This window comes from Aspergillus foveolatus (assembly GCF_047715535.1).
Source record: "Aspergillus foveolatus strain CBS 279.81 unplaced genomic scaffold BDW70scaffold_3, whole genome shotgun sequence".
Taxonomy (NCBI): Eukaryota; Fungi; Ascomycota; class Eurotiomycetes; order Eurotiales; family Aspergillaceae; genus Aspergillus; species Aspergillus foveolatus.
This window is the reverse complement of record NW_027396067.1, coordinates 640,526-665,854: the sequence shown is the minus strand read 5'-3', so window position 1 is coordinate 665,854 and position 25,329 is coordinate 640,526. Positions and strand designations below refer to the sequence as shown.

Here is a 25,329-nt window from a genome sequence, read left to right as displayed (position 1 = left end):
CTCCTCACCATGAGAAAGAGGGGATATTCAAATCCCAGTTCCGCATCTTGATGGCACCTCCCCCGCAGCAATGGTAGTACTAGTTACTCCAAGTAAGTATGCGGAGCGACCAAACAGAAGAAGCATCAGGGCGATCTACATGCCAGCCGGAGAATCCCACCGCTTTGGAGTTTATCCGGTCGGAACAGCCGCACAGCAACACAATCGAAAATTAATCCTCAATTTTGTCCCGCATTAAGAACGAGCCTCAAATCCACCCACCTCTCTCATCATATCATCCGTTACAATGGGCGTCGCTATCGACAAGTGCGAGACACGACCGGCTAACATCGAGGCCATTCTGAGCGGCCTCGACCGGTATAACCCGGAGACCACCACAGTATTCCAGGACTACGTGGTTCAACAGTGTGAGGACCGGACATTCGACTGCTATGCCAACCTGGCTCTGCTCAAGCTGTGAGTGCGCCTTACACCATAATTTTCCGTCTGCGATTATTTTTGGGCCTCTTTAGTGGTGGCATGGCTTGCATGATGTAGAATTCTCATCTATTATCACGTTTCCTATTACCTGACACCCCATTGGGCATGTTGAGCATTAATCTCTGAAAGCCAATTTGAATCAATGATTTGGACCTCCAACCATTCTTGTACTTGCACCCGCTAACTACATTCATGGCAGTTACCAATTCAATCCTCACCTCCTCCAACCAGAGACCGTCACCAACATCCTCGTCAAGGCCCTCACTGTCTTCCCCTCTCCCGCCTTCTCCCTCTGCCTCGCCCTGCTCCCCGCCTACACTCAGCCGTTCCCCTCTTCCGACGCCGAGGCCACGGCCGCACAGACGTCCGACTTTGTCGAGTCCGTCCAGAAGCTCGCTCGGCTATCGTCGCTGCTCGAGTCCGCCCAATACGCCCAGTTCTGGTCAACGCTGAACTCTGATGACCTGTACGCTGATCTCGTTGCCGACGTTGCTGGCTTCGAGGAGCTTGTCCGCATTCGTATCGCCGTTGAGGTCGGCAAGGCCTTCCGTGAAATCAACGCGGAAGTCCTGGAGCAATGGCTCGATGTGCGAAACAGCGAGGCACTTGAAAAGTTCGTGACTGAGGTTTGCAGCTGGGAGGTTGATAAGTCTGGCTCTGCCACTGTTGTCAAGGTGCCCACGAACAAGGAAAACGAGGCGCGCAGCGAGGTCAAGAGTGAGCGGGTTGGTGTCGACATGTTCGGTCGGGTCATCAGGAGAGGCTTCGAGCAGGCTGCATAAGCAAGCCCCTCGCGAACGAATTCTGCCTTCGGTCTCCAAATAATATCAAGGTCTTGAGATCTTGAGATTTTCTGCGTCTGCGAAGACAAAATGGCCCATCCAAAAGAGCCAAGTCGACGAGATGAGCTCACGCAAAATGATGATGAGACAGCATGGGGAGGATTGGGAAGTTTGGACTGGCGCATTGGCGTTGTGTATTTGCTTCTCCTCATTCCATCATTCTATACCTACCTATCTACCAAGGACAACCCTATTTCCTCTATCATGTATCTACTATAGATCTGAGAGATATCCTGTCTAACATTCCGCGATGATACCAGCTGACATTGCCAAAAATCGCACAGCTGTAACGGCTGATCCTTGTCTCAAGCGGTAATTTTAAGGGTCTATAATGATCTCTATCATCAACATAAGACGTAATCACATCACATATTCCTCCCAGATCAAATGTATCTATTTAGCAGCCTCTTCCCACTGCACGCCGGCCCATTCCTCCCTGTACCCAACTACTCCAATTTCCTTCGGCCCGCAATTCCTATTACAAACACCCAAAATGATAGTCCCCCACTCCATCCCGCCATCATCCTTCCCAAGTCCAACCCCCTCCCTCCCCTCCTCAAGAACACTAATCGCATGCGGGACAAGCTGCAGTTCGAACACTCTTTCACTGCCGCAATACTGACACCGTGGCATACGACTCGCACCCCTCGACTTCGTACTGACTTTGGCAGCAGAAGGGGTAGGGTCATGCAACAGCTTCCCCACAGCATCGGTATGCGAGTATAGCAAAGGGGTACCGCGGAATTCGTAACGCAGAACTTGCTCTGGATTATGACCGAGGCGGGTAGAGAATTTGAGGAAGGCCTTGTCGAGATCGGACTCGAACGCGTCTTTTGCATCCGCGCCGCCGCTACCCCCCTCAGCGTCTTCGCTCGTATCAATTGTGACGTTGTCAGGGATTTTGGGTGTCGGCGGGCGCGAGAGGGTTTCGCCTTCGGCGTCGATGTAGAAGTTTGTGTAAGGCTCTGGGAACTCAGAGCGTGACGGCCAGGGAGTTGGTGGGCCGGCTGGCTCGGCGGTTTGGGTGGACGGAGGCGGCGAGGAGACGCGAACTTTGTCTGCAAATGATTCGGAGAGGGTGTTGGGGGTTGATTTGGATTCTGTAGCTGACGCCAGAGCAGCAGGTGAAGGGCTAGCAACAGGGGCAGCGAACGGATTACTTGATTGTATAGAACCTGAAGCCGGCTTTGACGAGAAAGGGTTTGCGTTCGCAGAGACGCTGTTGGTGAGAGTTGAGCTACCAAACAGGCTTGCACCAAGATCCGGCTTGGGTGCCTGGGCCTGTTCGACCACCCTCTTCTCCGGTTCCTGCTTCTCAGTCTTCTGGAGCGCCTGGTGGCTCTTGTGCAGTCTTGTCGCGCGCAGGGCTCGGATGCTGCCTGGCTTTCGGTTGCATGCTTTGCGGGGACAGGAGAAGATGTACAAGCGTCTGTCAGCGTCGGGGAAATGCTCATATAGCTCGCCGTCTAGCTCGAGGAGGAGGAGCATTGTGTTGTTGCACACTTTGCATTTGGCGAATTCGCCGGAAGGCGGGGTAGATTCGTCCAGCCATGTCTGTTTGTCAAAACGGTGAGTATAGGTGATTCAGTGAAGACTTGACTGCGCGTATTTAACATACCGGCCAGCCACCGATATGGGTAACAGTGTCCTCAATCATCTCCTCCGAGGCGTATCCCAGCACGACTCCTGTCTCAGTGTAGTCCCCCTCATCGTCAAAGCCGGAAGAGTCGCTGTCGTACGGATCCATTGCGGTGATTGCAGAATAAAATGAACACGGAACAAACACCAAGAATAAGGACGTCGATTTCAGTTCAGACTGATCCTAATTAGCCTTTCGAAGGTGCGGATATAGATAGTACTGGTCGAGAGTCTGCTGTATAGAAGAAAAAATTTATGGATTGGGCGATAAGCGATACGGGGCCTGGGGTGAAGCCACTATTCCACTTTTGGATTAGCGTCATATTCGTGATACATCATCAGCTCACTCGACAGCTTCACCATCCATCCAATTCACCTCATCTAGACAGTAATCATCGCTTTAATTCATCAGAGAGCTCACATTGTGCTTTACAATTGTTGAGCTGAGAGAGTCTGAACCCAAATATTTGGAGAACTGACCAGGCACACAGCTTGACAGACTTACGCTAAGCTCTATGATGGAGCCCTTCTTAAGAGGCAACTTAAGATGGTGCTTATGGATATGGGCTCTATGCTATGCCACGGTCGTAGCATTTAATCCTCTTTCCAAACCCCGTGGTACACAGTCACATCTCAACTCGGTTGAGGCAGGCCCAAAACAGGTTGCGGTGATTGGTAAAGATCTCTCGTGTAGAAGAATCAGACTATTTACTAACGCGGTGATAGGTGCTGGGGCAGCTGGAGCATCTACCGCATACTCCCTGCGGAAGTACGCAGACTCACTCGGAATACCTGTCAACATCACTGTTTTTGAGCGTGCTTCTTACATCGGGGGCCGTTCAACAACAGTTAATGTGTTCGATGATCCAGCTTACCCTATCGAACTCGGCGCGTCCATTTTTGTCCAAGTCAACTATAATCTCGTCAACGCCACCAAGGAGCTCGGCCTTGACGTCAGGGGTGCCAGCACTGAGCGCCCTGGTGATACCGCAGCCATCGGTGTATGGGATGGAAAGGAATTTGTCTTCGTGATGGAGGACTCTTCCAGCTGGTGGAATATTGCAAAACTCCTCTGGCGCTATGGATTGTCCCCAGTGCGTGCCCAAAACTTAATGAAGGGCACCGTCAATAAATTTCTTCAGCTCTACCAGGAGCCGTTGTTTCCTTTCAAGTCTCTCACTGCTGCTGCTGCCTCGGTTGGCTTGCTGGATGCGACGTCTACAACTGGAGCAACGTTTTTGGAGAAGAACAATGTATCGCCGGAGTTTTCTCGTGAATTGATCCAGGCAAGCACACGCGTAAATTATGGGCAAAATCTGCATTTGATCCACGGTCTCGAGACCATGGTCTGTCTGGCCACCGACGGCGCCGTGGCTGTTGAAGGAGGCAACTGGCGCATCTTCGACGGAATGCTAAAGTCCGCGCAAGCGAACGTGCAATTAAACCATACGGTCACCTCCATTACCCAGAACAAGGACAACAGTGTTACCCTCAATTTCAAAGACGAGCAGAGCATTAAACAACAAAGAGCCGACTTTGACGAAGTCGTGATAGCTGCTCCGTACCAGTATTCTGGCATCAATATCTCCCCAGCACCCAAGCACACCCCTGACACCATCCCCTTCCACACATTACATGTAACCCTCTTCTCTTCTCCACACAGATTATCCGGCAAATACTTCAACCTCAAAAACCCCTCCGATATTCCCCCGGAAACAATTCTCACTACTCTGCCGCTCGGAACTGACCTCGGCAACGAAGAGGAGGGTGTCGGACCAGCCGGCTTCTGGAGTATCAGCACCCTACGAACCGTAAAGGCACCTTCAACTTCGAATCCTCCTGAGGATCGCGAGTCCGAGACGAAGCACTATGTCTACAAAATCTTCTCGCCCACCCGCCCCAACGAAGCGTTTATTCGAGAAATTCTGGGTCTGGAGCAAATGAAGATAAAGAAAGCTGGGTATATTACTAATCTCCCCAAGGAAGACATCAGCTGGTCATACGAGAAAGTTTGGCAACCCTATCCATTTCTTTACCCTCGCGTGACGTTCGAGGATCCGCTTCTTGCGCCGGGAATATGGTATACAGGCGGCATTGAGAGCTTCATCTCAACAATGGAGACGAGCGCTCTTATGGGGAAGAATGTAGCGGCGTTGATGTCGCAAGCTTGGCTTGATACGGGGTTTGTTGATTCTCCTGTTGTTGAGGATGAATTGGGAAGGACAGAGCTTTAGTTTTCGGGCCTTAGTTTTATTGCTATGTATGGATGGTATAGTCTATATGCTATTGGTGCTTGATATTATTTATGGAGTGCGGCAGTATCTCCAAAACATATTCAAACACACTCTCAGGGCATAATGTAGTTGAAACGTATCGACGATGTCAATCCATTCGTCATATCATTAATTTGTAGAAGGCTATCTGTATAAAGCAGGCATTGAAGCCAAGGCTGTTTAAAGCCTATAAAAGGGCAAACTTTTCCTGTTGAAGAAGGTGTTGAAGAAGCCATCCCAGTGCTATGTTGATTCTCATGCTCATGCATATCCATATCCCGTGACCCGCGTAAGGTTGAAAAAGCAGACCCGTAACCCCAAAAGCACTCCGCAACCCAGTTTTATGCGCAATGATGTTGAACTCGTACAAGCGTAATGAAACAAAAAGCAAAGACTAAGGAAAATAACAAAAGAAAATTGGTATCATATCCAAGATTAGAGCCTCAACCGCTTAAACAGGGAGAGGGAAGGTGCTGGCCCACGCAGCGATCTCCTTACGCAGGTCGTTGATCTCAGGGACGGTGCCGGAGGCAACCTTGGCCTTGAAGTCCTTGAGCTTGTTGGCATCCGTGGGGAGGGCGGCCTGCACGGACTTGCAAATGTTGATGGCCTGGTCAATGTAGCGAGCGATGCGCTTGAAGTCCTCCTCGCCCATACCACGGCTGGTCATGGCGGGAGCACCAATGCGGATACCGCAAGGAGTGAGAGCAGACTTGTCACCAGGGATGGAGTTCTTGTTGCAAGCGATGTTGATCTGCTCGAGGACGGCTTCGACACGGGCACCGTCAAGAGACTTGGGGCGGAGATCCACAAGTACCATGTGGCTGTCGGTACCGTCGGAGACGAGCTTGTGGCCAATGGCCTTGAATTCGTTCTCAAGGGCCTTGGCGTTCTTGATCACCTGCTCTTGGTACTGCTTGAACTCGGGGGTAGCGGCGTACTTGAGGGCAACAGAGAGAGCAGTGATGGTGTGGTTGTGAGGACCACCCTGGTGACCAGGGAAGACGGAGAAGTTGATCGGACCCTCAAGGTCATACATGATGTCCTTACCAGTCTTGGGATCAGTGCTGCGGACGCCCTTACGGAAGAAAATCATGGCACCACGGGGACCGCGGAGAGACTTGTGAGTGGTAGTGGTGACTACATCGGCGTACTCGAAAGGAGAGGGGATGACACCAGCAGCAATCAGACCGGAGATGTGGGCCATGTCAACAACAAGGTAGGCGCCAACCTTGTCAGCGATCTTGCGCATGCGGGCATAGTCGATCAGACGGCAGTAGGCAGAGGTACCGGCGACCAAGATCTTGGGGCGGTACAGCTCAGCGTTGGCTTCAAGGGTGTCGTAGTCAATGATACCGGTCTCGAGGTTGACGCGGTAAGGGAAGGTCTCGAAGTAAGTAGACACAGCAGAGATCCTGCACAATCTGAGTCAGCTGCATACTTCGGGTCCTGGAAATGACTATTGCACTTACTTCCTGGAAGGAGTCTGATAACCGTGGCTCAGGTGACCGCCGTGGGGAAGGTCGAGACCCATGAGACGGTCATGGGGGCGCATGAGAGCCTGGTAGACCTGCAAGTTGGCCGGGCTGCCACTCAGGCACTGAACGTTGACACCCCACTTGTCGGCGTCGAGGTTGAATGCCTTAAGGGCACGGGACTGGCAGAGCAGCTCGATAGCGTCAATGTGCTGGTTTCCACCATAGTAACGAGCACCGGGGTAACCCTCGGAATACTTGTTGCACATGGGAGAACCAAGAGCATCGAAGACAGCGCGGGAAGTGAAGTTCTCCGAGGCAATTAAGACAACAGATTCACGCTGACGTTGGATCTCGTTCTCCTGGAAAAGACACCAGTCAGAGCTGTCTACTGAAAAATGCCCCACAGTAATTCATTGTGAGAGCAGAGAGGTCAAAGCTGTAAGAACCACATACCATGATCTTAGCGACCTCGGGGTCAGTGTCGACGAGGCGGTCCTCCATTTGCTACACCGATGAGTCAGTTATGTGCACGAATAGATCGAGACGGCAGTAGAGGCCAATGGCTTGGACAACTTACAGCCCGGTGGGCATCTGACAGAGCGTAGGTGGCCATTGCGATAGGTATAGAGAGGAAACGACGATGGAGAGAAAAAATAGACAGAAGCTGGGATGAAGGAGTAATAGGGAGGAAGAGGGAAACCTGAAGGATAAGAAGAAAAAAAATGATGGTGGGGTAAAGCTGCCTCAGAAATCTGGACCTTAAAGTCTGACGGCGGCGAATCGGACCGCGATATCGGAGTTTTCCTGCCTCACCGGCCGCAGTTCTCGGAGAATCTACTCCGTCTCGATTATGAGCTACAAGTTGGCTTATTTTCCATTGTATCAGATAAATATTCAGAATTGATCTCGCTATTGTGGCTTTATGTAGAACGGTCGCACGCCGGGAACAATGGGGACCGCGGTGGCTTTGGAGGGGTACCCTATCACGCCTCGCGGCAAAAACTCATTCCCAACCAGTTCGTAGCTATTTGTTGTGATGCTTGGCGAAACTTGTCACTTGCCTTTAGGCTTGAGTAGGGATGAGACCTTGAACCCATACTTCCGCGGCAGTGGTCTTAATCTGCCAGTCTTCACAAAGACTGATGTTGTATGCCACCTGTTCGCCTGTTGCTCACTGTCTAGCAGACAGTTGCCGGCGTTTGCTAAACTATGCTCACGGGCACTCGTTTTCCGAGCAGGTTGATTTACCCTGTTTCCAAGCCGGGTGCCAGCTTCGAAAGCGATGGTATCACATGAAGATGTCATGACGGCGGTCTACCCTGGTCAATTTTCAAGGACAGCTCCCATATTCGACGTCCGCGAACAACGAGTATGCTCGACTCTCAGACTTCAAGGACCAGAGGCGTTGGTTTTCTCAGAACGAGCCTTGTCCGCTTTCCTTCCAAAGTCAAAAATGACGGATTTTAGCCTTGCAATCTTGTCCTCGAGATCCCGAATCTCCTTTTCCTGCTCAGCCACGCTACGGTCCACATCTGGTAACCCTTCCACAACAGCCTGCGCTTTTTGTATCCTGATCTTGATCGAACTGACCTCAGTCGGTAGGTTCTTAACGTCCAGTGGGGGAAGCAAGTTCGAGCCCAATGCCGCGATTTCCGCTGCGGTAGAAGTACCGGGGGCTGAGGGAGACATAGGTGCTAGCAATTCTGCATTGCTACTCTCATTGCCGACCGCTGAAGTCGATTGTTGGTGTTGGGAATTGTTTTGCTCAGGTCCGGCAGCACCACCATTTCCGCTGTTAACAGCCCCTTCCGGTGCTGCTTGAGGTGAGAGAAGTCGAAGGATTACGCCATGTAGCGAAGGGATGAAATCAAAAGTCTGTGGAGGAGGGAAAAAAACTGCTTGCGACGTCGTAGGCGCGTCGTTGATTATTGCTGGTGTCGCGGGCGCGGACGACTTTGGTCCTGGCGTTACGGCAGTCGGCGACCTGGAGGCCATCACGGGCGTGGGGAAGCAACCGATCCGAGGTGAGTTGACCCTGAGAACGAACCGGAAGAGTGAAAAAACTAATGATTGGGCTTCAGGTAACAAGGGCCCAAGGGGATGCTGACTGTTCCGAAAGCTGGGGAATTGTTTAGGGAAGAGCCGGAACGCGGTCGAGAACGGAAGAGCGACAGCAAAAAACGAATGACGTACTTCGTAGAAAGCGCGGGAAAATAGCCCAGAAAAACGCCGGTTTCCCAAAGCGTCACCGAAGCCCCTCCATCTCCATACCCGTACTATTCTTTTGTTGTGCTCACCGGGCAGCCTCGACCTCTTTCCCTCCGCTTCCTTATTTTTTAAACTTTTCTACAACCATTATTTCCACAATTTCTACAATTCTGTAAGTGTCTCGTCTCTCTCAATCGCATCCGCTGTACTACCCATGAACTGAATTGACCATCTCAAGGATCATTTGAGCTAGATATTCAAGATGGCCAAGGTTGACCAGAAAGTTGTTCTGAGTATGCAATTCCTCCCAATCAGTACCATACTGCACATTCTCTTGAGATTAACTAACATAGCATACTAGTTGTCATCGACGGTTGGGGTGTCGCCGGCCCCAACTCCCCCAAGGAGGGTGATGCCATTGCAGCCGCTGAGACCCCGTACATGTCGGGTTTCGCCGAAGAGAACTCGAAGACCGCCCAAGGTTACACCGAGCTTGATGCTTCTTCGCTCGCCGTCGGTCTGCCCGAAGGTTTGATGGGTAACAGTGAGGTGGGCCACTTGAACATTGGTGCCGGCCGTGTCGTCTGGCAGGACAGTGTGCGCATCGACCAGACACTTAAGAAGGGGGAGCTGAACAAGGTGGAGAATGTCGCTGCGTCGTTCAAGCGTGCTAAGGATGGCAACGGCCGTCTTCACCTTTTGGGACTCGTGTCTGATGGAGGTGTCCACTCCAACATTACGCACCTTATCGGCCTATTGAAGGTTGCTAAAGAGATGGAGATTCCTCAGGTCTTCATCCACTTCTTCGGTGATGGACGTGATACCGACCCAAAGAGCGCTGCCAAGTATATGCAGCAACTTCTCGACGCCACCAAGGAGATTGGCGTCGGTGAGATTGCCACTGTTGTCGGCCGCTACTACGCTATGGACCGTGACAAGCGCTGGGATCGCGTTGAGATTGCCATCAAGGGCATTCTTTCCGGAGAAGGCGAGGAGAGCTCCGACCCCGTTAAGGCTATTGAGAAGCGCTACACCGAGAACGAGACCGACGAGTTCCTTAAGCCCATCATCTTCGGTGGCAAGGACCGCCGCGTGCAGGATGACGACACCCTCTTTTTCTTCAATTACCGCTCTGACCGTGTTCGCGAAATCACCCAGCTCCTTGGTGACTACGACCGCTCCCCCAAGCCCGACCTTCCCTACCCCAAAAATATCCACATTACCACCATGACCCAGTACAAGACCGATTACACCTTCCCTGTTGCCTTCCCCCCACAACATATGGGCAACGTCTTGGCCGAATGGCTCGGCAAGAAGGATGTCCAGCAGTGCCACGTTGCCGAAACCGAGAAATACGCCCACGTCACTTTCTTCTTCAACGGCGGTATTGAAAAGCAGTTCCCCGGTGAGGTCCGCGACATGATTCCCTCACCAAAGGTTGCTACCTACGACCTTGAGCCCGAGATGAGCGCAGAGGGCGTAGGCAAGAAGGTGGAGGAGCGCATTGCCGAGGGCAAGTTCGAGTTCATCATGAACAACTTTGCTCCCCCTGACATGGTCGGCCACACTGGTGTCTACGAGGCTGCTATCAAGGGTGTTGCTGCTACCGACAAGGCCATTGGTATCATTTACGAGGCCTGCAAGAAGCATGGTTACACCCTTTTCATTACTGCTGATCACGGGTAAGCTTTACAATTCTATCAAGTCCCAGTATCAGAATTAATACTAACAAAGCCAATGTTTAGTAACGCTGAGGAGATGCTTAACGAGAAGGGTACCCCCAAGACATCGCACACCACCAACAGAGTTCCCTTCATCATGGCCAACGCCCCCGAGGGCTGGAGCCTCAGGAAGCAGCCTGGTGTCCTTGGAGATGTTGCGCCGACCGTCCTCGCTGCCATGGGTATCGAGCAGCCTAAGGAGATGTCCGGAGAGAGCCTGTTGGTGAAGGCATAGATATAATAAAAAATATAGATTCTTTGCGCACGCTAACTAAAGCACGCTAACTAGAAAAGCTTTATGAAGAGATGAATAGTCACGGATTTTCTGAATCTGAAGGTTATATTCTAAAATATCAGGGTAATTCTTAATGTCATGGTGCATCAATAATTGAAGCATCTGAACTGAGTGTATTCTCTGGGGCTTGCCCTCACAAATACAGCGAGCGCTACTTATCCAGCAAGGTATATCGAAGTCTTCCTTTTCTGAGGCAGCCCTGCTGTGACTGCGTATTTAGCCTCCGATGGAGCTACAATCTCGACCCACGGCTCCCCGCTGAATTGCAGGGACAACGTATCGTGCAGATCCTTCAGCTAAGTAGATTATGCGAGCAACCTTTGTGGCTCAGCTGGTGTTCATACGCTGGGTATCACGTCGTTTATTCCACACTACTCTCAAGCGCTAGCTCGTCTCGACCTCTTATCATCTAGCTTCATGTCAAAGTCGGTTTCAAGCAGAAGCAGCCGCTGCAGCGGCCTGTTGTTGGATCTGACTCTGGTATTGGACAATCTAGTCATTTGGTTAGACTAAGTTACTTTCGCCATCAGCCATAATACTCACCTCAGCCCGCTTCTTATCGCTCTTATCCTGGTTTTCCTTAATCTGACCCTCGATCCGTTGGCTAGGCGTAACAATTAGCAGCGCTCTTCATATAAATCGCCATGCAACGTACATCTCCTTTTCAATAAACTCCAGACGCCCATTAACAGCCATCAATGCCTCAGTCTTATCTTGCTTTAACAACACTGGCCCGATGAGCTTGAAGATATTGGCGTCATCATCAAGGGAGTTGAATTCTGCTTGGACGCTTTTGTTTTCCTGCTGTTGCGATTCGAGTTTTTGGCGCGCATCGACAAGGCCATCTAGCTCTGTATAGAGTCCTGTCAGCCATTGCTGCCTTTGGTGTGGCGTTCATGTCGAGGGGACTGGGACCCCGCTCCGCTTTGCAGAACGTAACGAGATGTAGACGTACCCGTTTGGAGAGCCTGGTATTCATCCGAAAGGGCCTGCATCTGCTTTTGCGGATCTGTCATGGCTGTTAAAAAAGAGAGTTATCAATAAGGTGTTATGCCGTGAAAAGAAAAGGTGAAGGTCAACAATGAAGAGCGGCAGAAAAGCGCCAAAAGGCACAAGAAGCAACACCAACTCCAAGGCGGCGTTGTCCAGAGAGATCGATCACCACTCGCTCTCCCGCTCCCCACCCCGGTCTCTGGTCTCATCTCCACGCAGAAAAACAAAACAGCGGCCTTCTGACTGTTTATCACTTTACTCCTTCTAGTGCTTGCTAATTCCACTCCTTTGCAGAAATCCTTCGTTGCCTAGTTGTTCCGACCAGCAACCCTTCGCTTTCCGCCGTATCTCTCGTCCTCTCCCAACTCCCCGCTGCAGCCCTTTTTCTCCTCGCCTTGCCTCTTAAACCTGCGGCCCTGGCTGAATCACTTCGATAAAGTAATATACGAGCGCTTGGATAAATATAGCAAGAATGAGCAATACCGACTTCCTTGGCCGAGCAATCGACACGGTCAAGAAGGCCATCGAGAGCGACAATGAAGGCGAGTACGAGAAGGCTTATCAACAATACTACTCCGCATTAGAGTTATTCATGCTTGCGCTGAAATGGGAGAAGAATCCCAAGTCCAAGGAGATGATTCGCGCTAAGACGGGCGAGTACATGGATCGCGCGGAGAAGCTGAAGAATCATCTGGCCTCGCAAGATAGTCGGAAAAAGCCGAGTGCGGTGGGCGCCAATGGAAAAGTGTCGCAGGGGAGTGGTAAAGGCGGGTATGTTCTACTTTTCAATTCTTCTAGGGGGATATGCTCGGTAGCGCTGATGCTCTTATTTCTTTGCTGGCAGAAAAGAGGATGATGACAATGAGGACGCTGATTCGAAGAAACTGCGATCCGCCCTTGCTGGCGCTATCTTGTCGGAGAAGCCGAATGTCAAATGGGAGGACGTTGCAGGTCTTGAGGGTGCGAAGGAGGCGCTGAAGGAGGCGGTCATCCTTCCTATAAAATTTCCACATTTGTTTACAGGGCGACGGCAACCGTGGAAGGGCATCTTGCTTTATGGGCCACCGGGTACTGGAAAGTCGTACCTTGCTAAGGCTGTCGCGACGGAGGCAAACAGCACATTCTTCAGTGTCAGCAGCAGTGATTTAGTTTCGAAATGGATGGGTGAGAGTGAGAGGTATGCCGCCGAATCGTCGACGACAGTTCTGTCGCTGACTGAATCCTCACAGGCTCGTGAAACAGCTCTTCAACATGGCCCGGGAGAACAAGCCTGCCATCATCTTCATTGACGAAGTTGATGCACTTTGCGGCGCTCGTGGAGAGAACGATTCCGAGGCCTCTCGCCGCATCAAGACCGAACTGCTTGTCCAAATGGACGGAGTAGGCAACGACTCCAAGGGCGTCCTTATCTTAGGCGCAACAAATATCCCTTGGCAGCTAGATGCCGCCATCCGCCGAAGATTCCAACGACGAGTGCACATCAGTCTTCCAGATATCAACGCACGCATGAAGATGTTCATGCTAGCTGTTGGCTCAACTCCCTGCCACATGACACAGGCTGACTACCGGTCGCTGGCAGAGCAGAGCGAAGGCTACTCCGGCAGCGATATCAGCATCGCCGTCCAAGACGCACTTATGCAACCCATTCGTAAAATTCAAACAGCAACACACTACAAAAAGGTAACCGCTCTTGGCTCCAAACCCTATCAGTTCAGAACTCATTCAGGTCCCAGGTACTGCATGAAGGTCAAGAAAAGCTAACACCATGCTCCCCTGGTGACAATGGCGCCATGGAGATGAGGTGGGAGAACATCGAAGCCGACCAATTACTAGAGCCTCCTCTCGTGCTCAAGGATTTCATCAAGGCCATCCGCAATTCACGACCGACAGTCAGCCAAGAAGACTTGAAGAGAAATGCGGAATGGACCCAAGAGTTCGGAAGTGAGGGTGCTTAGCCCTGTACACCCTTCTGAGGACCCATCGCGTACCTCATGTCCGCTTGAATCCGATAGACTATGTCTTTAAACGAAGCCGCTATCAAGGTCCCCGTCTTGTTGAAATTCGCATGTGCTACACGTCTTCCTCATTAACGCACGACTTAAATGACCGCCATATACATACCTTCCTCCCTTGACCATTTATTCTCCCTGAAGCTGTTTTCGCGTCCCTTCATGGATGCTGCGTCCCCCCCACCTTTTCACTTCAAATACCGATTGAGCGTTATTACTGTTGGATGAGGCTACTTAGGCAGGCGAGGCGTTATATGTATGACCTTCTATCTACTCCTACTACTACTGCTTTTCGTTCCGATTCGCTTTGTGGCGGACTTAAACATTGTCCTAAAAATAATGGCATTGACAAGACTTTGTATGCACTGTAGTAACCAGTCTCTCTTCCTCTCTTAGGTCATGATCTCGCGATTGGCCAGATGCACTCCACAGGGTTAAAACCCTAATATACTAGATTAAAACAGCAGGGACATGGCCGCGGGCCCGACTTCCAGCGGATGTTGGAGACAGATAGGCAGTTTCACATTTCTCAGTCTATGTATACAGCGAACATCCAAACAAAGCTCCTCGTAAGCACCCATGAAGCTCTCCTGAACAAAGGGCAGTCACCAAATCATGTCATGCAATCCTAGAAAGACGCCTACTCAATAGACAAAGTCAAAAGGCCAAAACCGACAAACCACAATCATCGCTGGGGAATCACTTGCAAATTAGACAAAAAAAAAAAAAAAGAAACGAAAAGTATAGGGAAGCTTCCAATTGCACATCAGATGCAACGCAGGGCAGATGGAAGCAAGAGAAAGTAGTTTACTCCTTCAACAACTCCCTCTCCCTTCTCTTCATAACCTCATTCTTCGCCCGTTTCAGGCCCTCGCCTAGCTTCGTCGTCTTCTTCCACTCACGGCTCATCTTCTGCATGCGGACGACAGCCTTGACCATGGAAACGGCGGTCTTTAGCTTTGCCTTCGGACTGCGCACGTTGCTGCGGTCACGTGCTATGACCCCCATATCCGAGATCATGCGGAGGTCAGCTTCGTTGCTAGAGACCGGCACAAATTAGTATAGGCACGTGCAGTTACAGGGTGGTTTATAAGAGGACAACATACCAAGCAACACGAACACGCTCCCCAAGTTCCATTAGTCCCTTGCTCCAAGCTAGATCACGACGGAACTTCTCCTCCCTTTTGAGCCGTGCACGAAGCCAGAGAATTTCTTTGCCTAACCCCAGCATTTCCTTTTCGTGTTTGGTTTTGTTCTCTCCCTTGGCCCTTGCTTTCTCCATGGTTTGCTTATAGCGGTCCTGAAGGGCATCAAGTTCCTTGAGCGCCGCATTGGCCTTTCGGGCGTAAGAAGCTCGCTCTTCGCGGACGCGACGGATCCGGGATTCTGCGTCGTTCAGCTGAGCTTCCTTCTCCGATATCTGGAGAGCCAAAGACTCGGCCTCAAGAGTGGACTGTTTGAGTAGCTCGTGCAAGTCTCGTTGGTCCTCTTCGCGCATCGCAGCTCGTTCAAGGTCATGGTTCTTCGATTTCAGTTCTCGTAAGGCACGGTGCGCGTCTGAGAGCTGCTTCCGTAAGGTCCGGACATCCTGCTGCAACTTATTTGCCGGCGATGATGATGGGGATTGAGTTTCGAATTTCTTGATCGTGGCATCGTGCAGCTCCCTCTCAAGCTCGACAATCTTCGTCTTGTAGGCGCGAATAAAAGCTTTTTGGTCGGCTTCGCGTTGAATTAACGCTTTCTCCCGTTTGCGTACTTCATCTAAACTATGGCGCAGCATCGATAGGTCTGCCGCAGTTGCCGACTGCTCCTGATCTGCTGGCGGCTGTTGCTCGAGACGCTCCTCCAGCTCATGGATACGTCTCTCGGAACGCTGGAGCTTGCTTTTGGTGAGTGCGAGTTCCCGATCTCTTCCTCCAGACGCGGATTGCAGTTTGGTCTGGAGCTGGTCGATTTCGGCAGACAACCGGTTTTCCTCCAAAGCGGCTCTCTCAATCTCAGAGTTCAACTGGTTCTCAAGGGATTCCTTAGTCTCCAGAAGAGACATTTTGTCTTCCTTAAGTCTCTTGAGTTCAGTCTCCATTCGGAGAGATGCTTTTCGGAGCTCAGTCTTCTCTTTATCGAACCTGGTGTCGCTCGCCTGGTTTTGGACTTGTTCCAGCTGCGCTTGAAGCTCATCTCGCTCAGCCTCAACCTCGGCCTTGACAGTTTTCAGGTCATGCAGCTCAACATGCGCGTTAGCTAGTTGGTCTCGAAGCTTCTGCTTATCAGCAAGTAGCTTCTGCACTTGACTCTCTTGCTCAGCGGGCCCTTTTCGTGTGTGGGCTTTGGTATATTCTTGTTCTTCCTCCAAGCTTGACTGAAGAACGACTACCTCATCCTCCAGAGACTGTACTTTTTCCTTAAGGGTCGCTTCTGCACGTCTCGCAAGGCGGAGCTCTTCTTTGACAGACAGGAGCTCGTGTCGTAGCTCATCAATAGCGTCTCGCTTCGCTGACAAGTCATCATTTAACTCCTTCACCTGCCGGCTAAGTACGGCTTCAGCATTAAAATGCCGCGCCTTCTCGCTGTCAATGACTTCTTGCAGTTTCGATTCTTTTCCTGTCAGCGTGTGTTCCACCTGCTCTAGTTTCTCAATCGTTCGCTTGAAGCCTGCTGCTTGGTCCTCCGCCCTATCCTTTTGCACTTGCAGATTACGCCTCAAACTTTCCCATCTATCTTGCTCAAGTGCAAATTGGCCTTCTTTATCTTCAATCTCATGATGAAGTGATTCGATCTCTTCTTGCAATCGCTCGATGTCCTCCATGTATTGTGAGCGCAAATTTTCTGCATTCTCAGCCGCATTTTGTTTGACGGTGTCGAGTGACTCCTGCAGCTCGCGGATATTAGACTGTGCTTTGGCCAATTCGTTCTGCAAGTTGCTGGACTCGTCTGTTAGGGCGTGATGTCGAGTGTGAAGGAGAGCTTTCTCGTCCGTTTTACGCTGTATCTCATCATGCGCTTCCTGAAGCTGAACGTTGAGGTCATCCCGTTCCCGGCATGCTACTTCACGCTCTCGTCGAACTTGGGTAAGTTCTTCGAGCAGCCTCTCCTTTTCACTATCCGTGGTCTGGCGGGAATTTTGTAACCGTTCTTCGAGGTCGTTCATTTGTTGGGATTTAGAATCCACTTCCTCCTTGAGAATACTGTTTTTCTGGCGGAGTTCCTTCACTTCCTCCTCCAATTGGCGAGTAAGCCCTTTGGTGCTGATCGACTTGTTCGACATCTCGTCGTGCAGTTCTTGAAGGTTCTGTTCCGCGCGTTCTTTCTCCTCCAAGGCCTGTCGTTCAGATGTTCTAGCCTCTATGGTATCAGACTTCGCTTGGTCAAGAGAGTCTTGTAGCTCCTCCAGCTGTTCTTTTGCTCGTCGGAGTTCGGCTTCCAGCTCGGATAGTGAGTCTTTCTCTTGACTGTCTCTGTCTTTCAGCTCCTCTATCTCTTCTTCACGCTCCTCGATCGTTCGGTCTTTCTCCCTTAGAGATGCTTCTAAATCCTCGATCTCATCACGCAGCTTGTCGATTTCTTCTGACCGCGAATCCCTGGCTTCCCTTAATTGTTCTTGCAGTTCCTTCACGCGCTGGTCCCTGCTCTCAAGTTCTTCCCTCATCAACTCCATCTCGCGTTGTATTGTCTCGTCTGTATGTTTTCTGCGCATCTTCTCTTTGAACTCCTGGAATTGTTGGCGATAGGCTTCTAGGTCACGTTCGGCTTGTTGAAGGCTCTTCTTATACCGTGATATATCGCGTTGCATCGTCAATTTCGAGATTTTGAGTTCGGTATTCTCGTGCAGCGCCGCTTGGTTATAAGCGGGCCCAGCTTTCTCTAATTGTTCTTGAAGGAAGTGAATCTTCAGTTTCAGACCGAAATTGTCCTTGTCCAGCTTATCGATTATCTGCAAAAGTTAGCAAGCGTTCGTAGCATTCTGTGGTGTATTTGCCTACCTTCTCTTGTTCCTTGAGTGTCATATTACTTCCGTCACCCAGAACCCCATTATCTCTGCTCGTGAGTCCCGGGAGTGGTGTGCCAGCCACGCTGCTGCTGGCCACTTGCGGAACTGGCGTTGGTTCGTCAGCTGTCGCATCCTCTTCATCAATCCCTGTCATTTCCATAACAGTTAATCCTGGGGTGTTGCCATTGCTCCGGTAGCCCCCTCTTGCGTAAGATGGGGTCTTGGGTCCGCCCGTCCCTCTCGTCGTAGACACATTCTTCATGTGATTGTTCTTCATTGCACTCTTCAACATCGGTGTAAATTCGCCCTTTGCCCCCATCGTTGGAAGTTGCCGCGAATTTAACGCGCTTCTGGTTGATTTCGTGCCGGCAGTCGCACGCGGAGTATTGAGTTTCGATCCCGCGAAGCTGCGCCCGCGGCCGTCGCCTAGAACCTTAAGAACATCTTCGTCTCTTGAGGGCGTCTGGAACGAGTTTTCTACTGAATCAAGCGCCGATAGGTTGTGTCTTCCGACGCTGCGGTATCCATTCGTCAGGTAAGTCGCGTTTCCGTCGACCTCGGTGCGCGGGGTGTCGATGTACGGGTAGGCCATTTTCGGAGGAGAAACGCGTGATAAGATGCTGTACTTGAGTAGCTCAATAACAGTCCAATAGCCTCCAGCGTTCAAACATCCCCGACACCGCGAAAGAAATGCGTTATGGCTCAATAGCCTGAAGGAAGACGCATTGAAGATGGACGTGTTTTGGGCGGTGAGAATAGTTTAACCGGCCGCGCTGCGAGCTTGTTGATATCTAACCGATCTTGGCTTAGTATAAACGGACTGCCACTGTTGATATCGGACCGGTGATTTTCCGTGTCCTTTGTATGAAGTCATACCGAATGGTAATTTTAGCTTGACTTTTTTGGTTGCGGCAAAATAGAACGGTGAATAGCTCCTGTGCAAAGAGAAAGCTTTAGACGCGCAAATCATGGCGCCTATGTCGCAGGAGGATATCGAATGGTTTAAATCCACCTTTCGCCCCATCCCAAAACCGGAACTGCCCGACGACTGTGTCGAATACTCCTTACACTACATCTCTTCAAACCCCGCCCCCGCCCTTGTCGATGAAGCCGCAGATACTCGGGCGCGCTTAACTGAGGTGCAGAAGTCTGCAGCCGAATTGACGAAACAGTTGCTAAAGGATTATATCTGGCAAAGAGAAGCATTTCGTCTTGAAGCCACAAAGAAAGACGGTACGCACTTGATGTGGCTTTCCTCCCGAGTCATGTCTAACAAGATCATTCTTAGGGACAACAATCCTGAGTGGGCGAACGAACTTTGGGGACTCAGTTGAGGATGAATGGGTAATCGTGTATCTGTTGCGCGAATTGACAAAGAAGCATAAAGACATTTGGGCTACGGTGACAGACAATGATGGGCAGTTTCTCCTTGCAGAGGCGGCGGGCGCATTGCCCTCCTGGCTTGAGCCAGAAGTTGCAGACAATAGAGTAGGTTTTCAATATGATATTTACTATTCTAGGGTATGTTCTAAGGAAAACAGGTATGGATACATCAAGGAGACCTCGCCATAATAAAGCCGAAGAACGAAAAGCGCAGAGTGACAGAAACCATATCACTGCTGGAGGCGAGAAGGATAATGAAAGACGAACCCAACCGACTGATGCGCTCAACCATGATACAAGAGGAGGCGTTCTACCGGTTGCGAAATTATCCGAAGCAAATCAGCGAGAACATGCATTCAGCCCTAGTGACTATACCTCGCAAGGTCGCCTTCCTTCTGCACCAAAAGCCGGCCTATATTTCCCCCGCTGTTGAAGCCTTCTACCTTCGGGATCCTATCGCGATGAGGCCTCTGCGAAGCAAAAATTCAGATGACTTGATATTCAGACCCGAGGATTTCGTTACGGTGAGCACCCGGTTCACGCGGACCGGTTATGCACAAGTCAAGAGTCAAGACTTCCCAGTTCCAAAGTCGTGGTTAGATAAACTGCCATCTACCGAGGATCGAAAATTGTATGATCGTGCAGATACTGGAATGAAACTAACTTGCGGCTTCGAGATGCTTCTGTCAGACCCGCAGAATCAGGATAAGGCACTAGTGCGGGAAATGAAGCTTATACTTGAGGATCTAGAGACTGGCGATGAGAGTCTGCCCACTAATGAGGAAATACAAACTTGGGACAAGCGTGAAGATGACGAAAAGTGGCTAGATATAAGCTTTGAAGATTTGGATACTGAACTTAAGGGTAAAGAGAAGGGGAAAGAGACGGAGAAACCTCAATCTGCGGGGGGGTTTGGCGACGCAAACGCTCAAGAAAACCTGCAACGCATTGTTGCTCAGTTCGAAAAGTTCTTGAATGACGACTCAGCTGGCTTCGAAGGAGCCGACTTTATCGACGACTATGAGACGGATTCCGACATCGAGGAGGATGAGGAGGAAGAATATGGTAGTGAAGGCGAAGACAAAGAGGCGTCCTTTGACGAGGAAGAGTTCTCCAGGATGATGAAAGAAATGATGGGCATGCCGTCAGGACCATCAACGCCTCCGCTCAACAAAGCGCCGAAGTCATCGAAGCCTCTTAATCGAGTAGAAGAGCTAGATATGGACTCCGAGGACGACACTGAGCAGATCCAACAGCTTGCGAGTGAAATGGAGGCCGAGCTTAAAGGAACGGGTGTTCTCGATTTGAATCGTCCTAGCGATGTTTCCAATGGCAAACGCGCCGTGACTCGAGGGACAAATGAAGAGGCAAACAGCGATCCAGAGTCCGACAGCGAGAACGTCAACATCAATCTTGTGAAGAATCTTTTAGAGAGTCTTCAGGGACAATCAGGGACAGCAGGCCCAGCTGGGAACATGCTCTCCATGATGAATCTGCCAATGCCCAAAGATGATCGCCCACGGTGATTCAGAACCCGCCTATTAGTTATGCCGTGGTGTCTGCACTTTCAGTTGCTCGAACACCTGGATGAGCTCTGGATATGTAATATTCGATAAACCTGGACAATGAGTGCATTTTTCCAACGCTTTCAAGCTATATCTGGAAACAAGAGGTGTGCGGAGAAGACCCTGCGGAGAAAGTAGCTGACGATAAGCGGTATCAGTCACGTGCAGGCTCTTATCGGACGGATTGGGTTCCCTCCCGCCTCCCGGCCCTCCCGCCTCGACCGTCTTTCAACCACCTTCCCCCCTCTTTCCACCCCACCACGGTTCTGATACTGATAAACTTTGAGAGGTGCGCTGTGCTGGTAGACGTGGTTAACTTGAAAGTCAATCCTAGTTCTAGCGGCTCGAGATCCTCCTAGACTGCACATCTTTCGGATCTACCTGGGCTTTAGTCCGGTCCCAGCCAGGGTGGTGGTGGTGGAGCCACGGTGTGATGTGGTGACATACATGCACCTCCAGAACGTATATAAAGCGGCCATTTCAGTCACAAACAGAGGATTATTGCAATCGAGTGGGTTCGGCGTCTTTGTACCTATTTCGAACCATGGCAACTCCGGCACATTGCTTCTATTGCTTCGAGAGCCTGGCTGCCTCGTACGAGGGGAACGACCCTATTAGCCTTGCTGCTGTTGAGGAGTTATGGGAAAGATACGAACAGTGCAAGAAACTTTCTGAGCTGCAAGACTACGACTCGCTAGCCCCAGGGGAGGACGACGCTCCCCCTCAGCAGCCTGTAAACGATACTGAGGATTCAAGGCAGACCATCTCTCCCCCTCAGACTATAAAGCTCCCGAGTATCGACCGCCTCCAAAGCCAAGCGGCATCAGACTCTAGCGTATCGACAACACCGTCAGCGATGTCTAACACATCATCAAGCTCTATTTTCTCGAGCGCTACTACATCCAGCTCCATATCTTCACAGTCCGACACACCAGCCGGGCATCGACAGCGTCTGAGCGAGCAGAAATACCCTCTATTCGTGACATGGAATACGCTGTCAAAAAGCGGTCGCAAATCCTTACGTGGGTGTATCGGCACGTTTGAGGCGCAGGAACTCTCCCACGGTCTAAAATCCTACGCTCTCACATCGTATGTACACCGATACACCCACTCCCAATCAACAACATTCTTCATCGTACCTAAGCAGGGAAAAGAAAAACTAACTAACCACCAACAGAGCATTCGATGACACCCGCTTCTCCCCCATTCCAGAGTCCCTAGTCCCCTCCCTCTCTTGCTCTCTAACTCTCCTAGGCTCTTTTGAACCCTGCACAAACGCTCTAGACTGGACATTAGGCACCCACGGCATCCGGATTTCATTCATTCACCGCGGCCGCCGCTTCGGAGCTACATATCTCCCCGACGTCCCCGTCGAGCAAGGCTGGACGAAAGAAGAAACCATAAAATCCCTAATGCACAAGGCTGGCTGGGATGGGTCATCGCATCAAGAAAGCAGCTCGCATCGGCGATTTCTGCGCGGCAGCAGCAGTAACAGTAACAACTCTCGCAGTGGCTCTTCGAAATCAGAGCCGTGGGAGCAAGTCTCGGATTTTCGGGCCGTTAAATATCAAGGTCTCAAGGCTTCTGCCGATTATGCGCAGTGGCAGGAGTGGCGGGAATGGGTACTCTCCTTGGATGATGGGAGTGGGAAGTTATTGGCTTGATTATGGCTTATTTCCGTTCTGTTTTGTCCTATGTTAATCATCTCGCGATGTAATGGCAAGAGCATATGGCTTGTCACTTTTGATAATGCGCACAGTTTCTGACGGAGTATTCCCGCAGTTATTCTCTAGTTATTTTTAAGGACATCTTGAGCTTATCCTATATCTATGATGAGGTCGAATACCAGAATATCCTCACAAAATCGTACACTCTGTTAGAGGAGATATTAGCTAATCAACCAAAAGATCACCAAAGAAATCTTATGTGAATGAATATTTACGGTAGCATAGTAACACATATCCCGAACATAGTATCTTTCATCGCGACCATTACCCGTGGCCAGTAAGAACACCTTGAATAGCCAGTAGGGTGGCAGCCCCTGGCTGCAAGAAAACTCGGAGAGGGTATCAGAAGGATGTCATTAATGGATAACATGGGAAAGAGGGTATCCCTATACCATAGGCAGATAAGTAAATAGGTGTGACAAATCCGCGAAACCGGTTCACGCAGTGGTACTTATGTTCAGATGCTGTAATATAATCGTATCATATCATATATACAAATCAGATGCAGCTCAAATCACCGTTCACTCCGCGGCGCAGTCCGACTCCACAACCCAGCAACAGTCTCCTTGACTTTCCGCTCCTGTTCTCGAATCTGCTGCTCCGTCTGGCCGCGCGCATTACTACGACTATCAATCTCCATAGCATCTTCACTCTCCGGCTCACGCTGGGTAGTTCTGTCTTCTACGACTTCACTCCCGTTAACGTGCTCAGGCTTGGGATCAACGCTCATTATACCATCCATCATGAGACCGCCGTTCTCGCGGAGCTTGTTGATGGCGCGGACGGTATCGATAGCCTTGTGCAGCGTACGGCGGGCGTTGAAGTTCTTCTTGATGTTGGGGAGGAGATCCTCGCCAGAACCGAGGTCGTCTGTTGTGTCGTAGGGCGGGTTGATCCAGGGGTGCTGGAGGGCTTGGTGGGCGGTCATTCGCTTCTTGGGATTGACTGTTAAACAGCGCTTAATGAAGTCACGGGCTTCTTGGGAGACGCCGCGCCAGTACTCAACTGGGGTGAATGAGAAGTTTGCAGTTGCAATGGCCTGCACTTCTTCAAGGTTGGTTTCGCGGTCGAAGGGAGTGTAGCCGCAGAGCATGAAGTAAGTGATGACGCCGATGGCCCATATGTCGCTGTGCAATCATTCGAGTTAGTTGCCGATGCTTGGGTAGGGCGGGTCTGAAGGGTGAAAACCTACACAGGTTTTCCATGACCGCTCTTATCAAAGATCTCGGGCGCCATGTATCCCGGCGTACCACACGTCGTGGTTAGCACATGAAGTTGCTCCTCGTCCATGATCCGAGATAAGCCGAAGTCCGCAATCAAAAGGTCTGCGTTGTCCTCGGGGGTTCGAAAAAGAAGGTTCTCCGGCTTAAGGTCGCGATGTACGATGCCGTGGTCGTGTAGATATGCCACCGCAGACAAGATCGCGCGGACGAGGTCAGCGGCATCGGATTCGTAATAACTCCCTTTTCGACAGATGCGATCGAAAAGCTCTCCGCCTAGCGCAAGGTCCGTCACGAGATATACTGCAGAAAAAGCGAGCAGTTAGCGCCTTCACGGTCCATCCTATCCTTCGACCGGAGACCGTACAGTTATTCATCGTCTCAAAGTAATCCACCAGCGTCAAGATATTCTGATGTCCCGTAGACACTTGTTTCAGGATCGCGATCTCATTCCGAACCTATATTACCTTAGCCGACGCCTGAATTTCAGCTTCGCCGGCCACGACACTCGACCGTAGGCGGCAACAGTTCCCTGATGAGCGTACCATATGTTCCCGACCGACCATCAGTCGCTTATTGATCACCTTCGCTGCATAGTATTGTCCGGTATCGATATGTACGCATTCCTTCACGACCGAGTAGGAGCCCGCTCCTAGGGTCTTTCCAGTCTTGTATCGGCAGGGTTGGACCTTGGGCTTCTGGCCCGGCTGGACTTGAGAAGCCATTACCTAAGGATAAATGGTCCTATCGGTCGGTCGGTATCGGTCGGTCGATTTCAGCAAGGGAATTTGGTAGAGTTTCGAGGCGGGTTGAGAATATCACGGGGTAGAAATCGCACTATTCTATCTTTCAGGTGGGTCAGAAGGAGACGAAGCAAAGATTACAAAGTAACAGTAGGCGACTATATATAAAAGCTGAAGAGAAAATAAATTTGGCTTCGACGATAACAAGCCAACAAACGCGCACACAAGCAGAGGCTCAAAGGCGCAGTCCATAGGCACAGGGTCTCGGTGAGAGCTCACCTTCACGAGGCTGACTTTCTACCGGGTCCTCTGCGATAAAGCCGGATCTGTGATCGACTCAACTCTGGACCGGTGGCAGGATGCGATGAAAATACTAAAAGGAGAGCAATATTCGAACTAGTTCACCACAGAAAGAAAGGAAGCTCGATTTGGATGGTGCCGAGGAGTGTCAGCTGGAGTTTAACTGATGTACGGTTCCAGCCCGGTGGGAGATCTACACTAGGCGGGGTACAGTATGGCTTCAGCCTTCAGGCCTGAAAGACCGGATAATTTACAGCGCTTCAATAAAGAGAATATTTGCCTTAAAATGGCTCATAGGATTCATCATCTGGCTTCGAAAACGCGAAGAGATATCTTTTCTTCTCTAACGATCAAAGGCTAACTCTTGTTACGCACTCTCGCATCTATATATTCTATCACAGACACTGACATCCACACAGAACCATCTTCAGAACGATCTTAATGCGCAAACCGAAAATCCAGCCGT

The 25,329-nt window shown here is 50.7% G+C and overlaps 11 protein-coding genes across 11 annotated transcripts; 6 read left to right on the top strand and 5 right to left on the bottom strand.

The window, feature by feature from the left end:
- The first annotated feature begins 230 nt into the window (after nucleotides 1–230).
- On the top strand, nucleotides 231–1,636 carry BDW70DRAFT_64481 (CSN8/PSMD8/EIF3K family protein). The gene is made up of 2 exons (XM_073744460.1): nucleotides 231–456; nucleotides 680–1,636. Exons 1-2 carry the CDS (start codon nucleotides 287–289, stop codon nucleotides 1,260–1,262), a joined length of 753 nt encoding a protein of 250 aa, XP_073600283.1. The 5' UTR covers nucleotides 231–286; the 3' UTR covers nucleotides 1,263–1,636.
- A 79-nt stretch (nucleotides 1,637–1,715) lies between these two features.
- Nucleotides 1,716–3,175, bottom strand: BDW70DRAFT_168761 (small subunit rRNA maturation protein TSR4; the record flags this gene model as incomplete). The annotated part of the gene is made up of 2 exons (XM_073742543.1): nucleotides 2,941–3,175; nucleotides 1,716–2,876 (listed from the first exon to the last, which is right to left on the bottom strand). Exons 1-2 carry the CDS (start codon nucleotides 3,067–3,069, stop codon nucleotides 1,716–1,718), a joined length of 1,290 nt encoding a protein of 429 aa, XP_073600282.1. The 5' UTR covers nucleotides 3,070–3,175.
- A 161-nt stretch (nucleotides 3,176–3,336) lies between these two features.
- BDW70DRAFT_127802 (putative prenylcysteine lyase) lies at nucleotides 3,337–5,301 on the top strand. The gene is made up of 2 exons (XM_073735326.1): nucleotides 3,337–3,635; nucleotides 3,687–5,301. Exons 1-2 carry the CDS (start codon nucleotides 3,476–3,478, stop codon nucleotides 5,192–5,194), a joined length of 1,668 nt encoding a protein of 555 aa, XP_073600281.1. The 5' UTR covers nucleotides 3,337–3,475; the 3' UTR covers nucleotides 5,195–5,301.
- Nucleotides 5,302–5,303: 2 nt separating this feature from the next.
- BDW70DRAFT_127801 (glycine hydroxymethyltransferase SHM2) lies at nucleotides 5,304–7,399 on the bottom strand. Its single transcript, XM_073735325.1, has 4 exons — nucleotides 7,289–7,399; nucleotides 7,165–7,215; nucleotides 6,706–7,070; nucleotides 5,304–6,648 (listed from the first exon to the last, which is right to left on the bottom strand). Exons 1-4 carry the CDS (start codon nucleotides 7,322–7,324, stop codon nucleotides 5,685–5,687), a joined length of 1,416 nt encoding a protein of 471 aa, XP_073600280.1. The 5' UTR covers nucleotides 7,325–7,399; the 3' UTR covers nucleotides 5,304–5,684.
- A 229-nt stretch (nucleotides 7,400–7,628) lies between these two features.
- BDW70DRAFT_127799 (RNA polymerase II mediator complex middle subunit MED9) lies at nucleotides 7,629–8,816 on the bottom strand. Its single transcript, XM_073735324.1, has one exon. The coding sequence runs from the start codon at nucleotides 8,704–8,706 to the stop codon at nucleotides 8,101–8,103; it is 606 nt and encodes a 201-aa protein (XP_073600279.1). The 5' UTR covers nucleotides 8,707–8,816; the 3' UTR covers nucleotides 7,629–8,100.
- A 177-nt stretch (nucleotides 8,817–8,993) lies between these two features.
- BDW70DRAFT_64437 (2,3-bisphosphoglycerate-independent phosphoglycerate mutase) lies at nucleotides 8,994–11,094 on the top strand. Its single transcript, XM_073744459.1, has 4 exons — nucleotides 8,994–9,091; nucleotides 9,158–9,212; nucleotides 9,281–10,601; nucleotides 10,665–11,094. Exons 2-4 carry the CDS (start codon nucleotides 9,182–9,184, stop codon nucleotides 10,873–10,875), a joined length of 1,563 nt encoding a protein of 520 aa, XP_073600278.1. The 5' UTR covers nucleotides 8,994–9,091; nucleotides 9,158–9,181; the 3' UTR covers nucleotides 10,876–11,094.
- A 273-nt stretch (nucleotides 11,095–11,367) lies between these two features.
- Nucleotides 11,368–11,951, bottom strand: BDW70DRAFT_155955 (tubulin-binding prefolding complex subunit YKE2; the record flags this gene model as incomplete). The annotated part of the gene is made up of 4 exons (XM_073740124.1): nucleotides 11,368–11,427; nucleotides 11,479–11,539; nucleotides 11,591–11,786; nucleotides 11,891–11,951. The coding sequence occupies 4 exons, from the start codon at nucleotides 11,949–11,951 to the stop codon at nucleotides 11,368–11,370; spliced, it is 378 nt and encodes a 125-aa protein (XP_073600277.1).
- A 60-nt stretch (nucleotides 11,952–12,011) lies between these two features.
- BDW70DRAFT_127797 (AAA family ATPase VPS4) lies at nucleotides 12,012–14,244 on the top strand. Its single transcript, XM_073735323.1, has 4 exons — nucleotides 12,012–12,699; nucleotides 12,773–13,105; nucleotides 13,158–13,608; nucleotides 13,662–14,244. Exons 1-4 carry the CDS (start codon nucleotides 12,401–12,403, stop codon nucleotides 13,881–13,883), a joined length of 1,305 nt encoding a protein of 434 aa, XP_073600276.1. The 5' UTR covers nucleotides 12,012–12,400; the 3' UTR covers nucleotides 13,884–14,244.
- Nucleotides 14,245–18,852: 4,608 nt separating this feature from the next.
- Nucleotides 18,853–21,151, top strand: BDW70DRAFT_64426 (putative regulatory factor Sgt1). Its single transcript, XM_073744458.1, has 4 exons — nucleotides 18,853–19,158; nucleotides 19,214–19,413; nucleotides 19,467–20,980; nucleotides 21,032–21,151. Exons 1-3 carry the CDS (start codon nucleotides 18,894–18,896, stop codon nucleotides 20,832–20,834), a joined length of 1,833 nt encoding a protein of 610 aa, XP_073600275.1. The 5' UTR covers nucleotides 18,853–18,893; the 3' UTR covers nucleotides 20,835–20,980; nucleotides 21,032–21,151.
- Nucleotides 21,152–21,417: 266 nt separating this feature from the next.
- On the top strand, nucleotides 21,418–22,537 carry BDW70DRAFT_155951 (AMMECR1 domain-containing protein; the record flags this gene model as incomplete). Its single annotated transcript, XM_073740123.1, has 2 exons — nucleotides 21,418–21,962; nucleotides 22,051–22,537. The coding sequence occupies 2 exons, from the start codon at nucleotides 21,418–21,420 to the stop codon at nucleotides 22,535–22,537; spliced, it is 1,032 nt and encodes a 343-aa protein (XP_073600274.1).
- Nucleotides 22,538–23,026: 489 nt separating this feature from the next.
- Nucleotides 23,027–25,004, bottom strand: BDW70DRAFT_127790 (serine/threonine-protein kinase). The gene is made up of 5 exons (XM_073735322.1): nucleotides 24,843–25,004; nucleotides 24,366–24,662; nucleotides 24,188–24,278; nucleotides 23,793–24,123; nucleotides 23,027–23,727 (listed from the first exon to the last, which is right to left on the bottom strand). Exons 2-5 carry the CDS (start codon nucleotides 24,543–24,545, stop codon nucleotides 23,115–23,117), a joined length of 1,215 nt encoding a protein of 404 aa, XP_073600273.1. The 5' UTR covers nucleotides 24,546–24,662; nucleotides 24,843–25,004; the 3' UTR covers nucleotides 23,027–23,114.
- Nucleotides 25,005–25,329: the final 325 nt, after the last annotated feature.

Excerpts from the sequence above, each read along its gene's own strand:
- BDW70DRAFT_64481 (XM_073744460.1), top strand. The coding sequence starts at position 287 with ATGGGCGTCGCTATCGACAAGTGCGAGACACGACCGGCTAACATCGAG. Across the intron at positions 457-679 it reads AACCTGGCTCTGCTCAAGCT|TTACCAATTCAATCCTCACC; the intron begins GTGAGTGCGCCT and ends CATTCATGGCAG.
- BDW70DRAFT_127802 (XM_073735326.1), top strand. The coding sequence starts at position 3,476 with ATGATGGAGCCCTTCTTAAGAGGCAACTTAAGATGGTGCTTATGGATA. Across the intron at positions 3,636-3,686 it reads AAAACAGGTTGCGGTGATTG|GTGCTGGGGCAGCTGGAGCA; the intron begins GTAAAGATCTCT and ends ACGCGGTGATAG.
- BDW70DRAFT_127801 (XM_073735325.1), bottom strand. The coding sequence starts at position 7,324 with ATGGCCACCTACGCTCTGTCAGATGCCCACCGGGCT. Across the intron at positions 7,216-7,288 it reads TGTCAGATGCCCACCGGGCT|CAAATGGAGGACCGCCTCGT; the intron begins GTAAGTTGTCCA and ends TCATCGGTGTAG. Across the intron at positions 6,649-6,705 it reads TATCAGACTCCTTCCAGGAA|GATCTCTGCTGTGTCTACTT; the intron begins GTAAGTGCAATA and ends CAGATTGTGCAG.
- BDW70DRAFT_127799 (XM_073735324.1), bottom strand. The coding sequence starts at position 8,706 with ATGGCCTCCAGGTCGCCGACTGCCGTAACGCCAGGACCAAAGTCGTCC.
- BDW70DRAFT_64437 (XM_073744459.1), top strand. The coding sequence starts at position 9,182 with ATGGCCAAGGTTGACCAGAAAGTTGTTCTGA. Across the intron at positions 9,213-9,280 it reads TGACCAGAAAGTTGTTCTGA|TTGTCATCGACGGTTGGGGT; the intron begins GTATGCAATTCC and ends ATAGCATACTAG. Across the intron at positions 10,602-10,664 it reads TTCATTACTGCTGATCACGG|TAACGCTGAGGAGATGCTTA; the intron begins GTAAGCTTTACA and ends GCCAATGTTTAG.
- BDW70DRAFT_127797 (XM_073735323.1), top strand. The coding sequence starts at position 12,401 with ATGAGCAATACCGACTTCCTTGGCCGAGCAATCGACACGGTCAAGAAG. Across the intron at positions 12,700-12,772 it reads CAGGGGAGTGGTAAAGGCGG|AAAAGAGGATGATGACAATG; the intron begins GTATGTTCTACT and ends CTTTGCTGGCAG. Across the intron at positions 13,609-13,661 it reads CAGCAACACACTACAAAAAG|GTACTGCATGAAGGTCAAGA; the intron begins GTAACCGCTCTT and ends TTCAGGTCCCAG.
- BDW70DRAFT_64426 (XM_073744458.1), top strand. The coding sequence starts at position 18,894 with ATGGCGCCTATGTCGCAGGAGGATATCGAATGGTTTAAATCCACCTTT. Across the intron at positions 19,159-19,213 it reads TGAAGCCACAAAGAAAGACG|GGACAACAATCCTGAGTGGG; the intron begins GTACGCACTTGA and ends GATCATTCTTAG. Across the intron at positions 19,414-19,466 it reads CAGAAGTTGCAGACAATAGA|GTATGGATACATCAAGGAGA; the intron begins GTAGGTTTTCAA and ends TAAGGAAAACAG.
- BDW70DRAFT_127790 (XM_073735322.1), bottom strand. The coding sequence starts at position 24,545 with ATGGCTTCTCAAGTCCAGCCGGGCCAGAAGCCCAAGGTCCAACCCTGC. Across the intron at positions 24,279-24,365 it reads TGGTCGGTCGGGAACATATG|GTTCGGAATGAGATCGCGAT; the intron begins GTACGCTCATCA and ends AAGGTAATATAG. Across the intron at positions 23,728-23,792 it reads AGCGGTCATGGAAAACCTGT|CGACATATGGGCCATCGGCG; the intron begins GTAGGTTTTCAC and ends ATGATTGCACAG.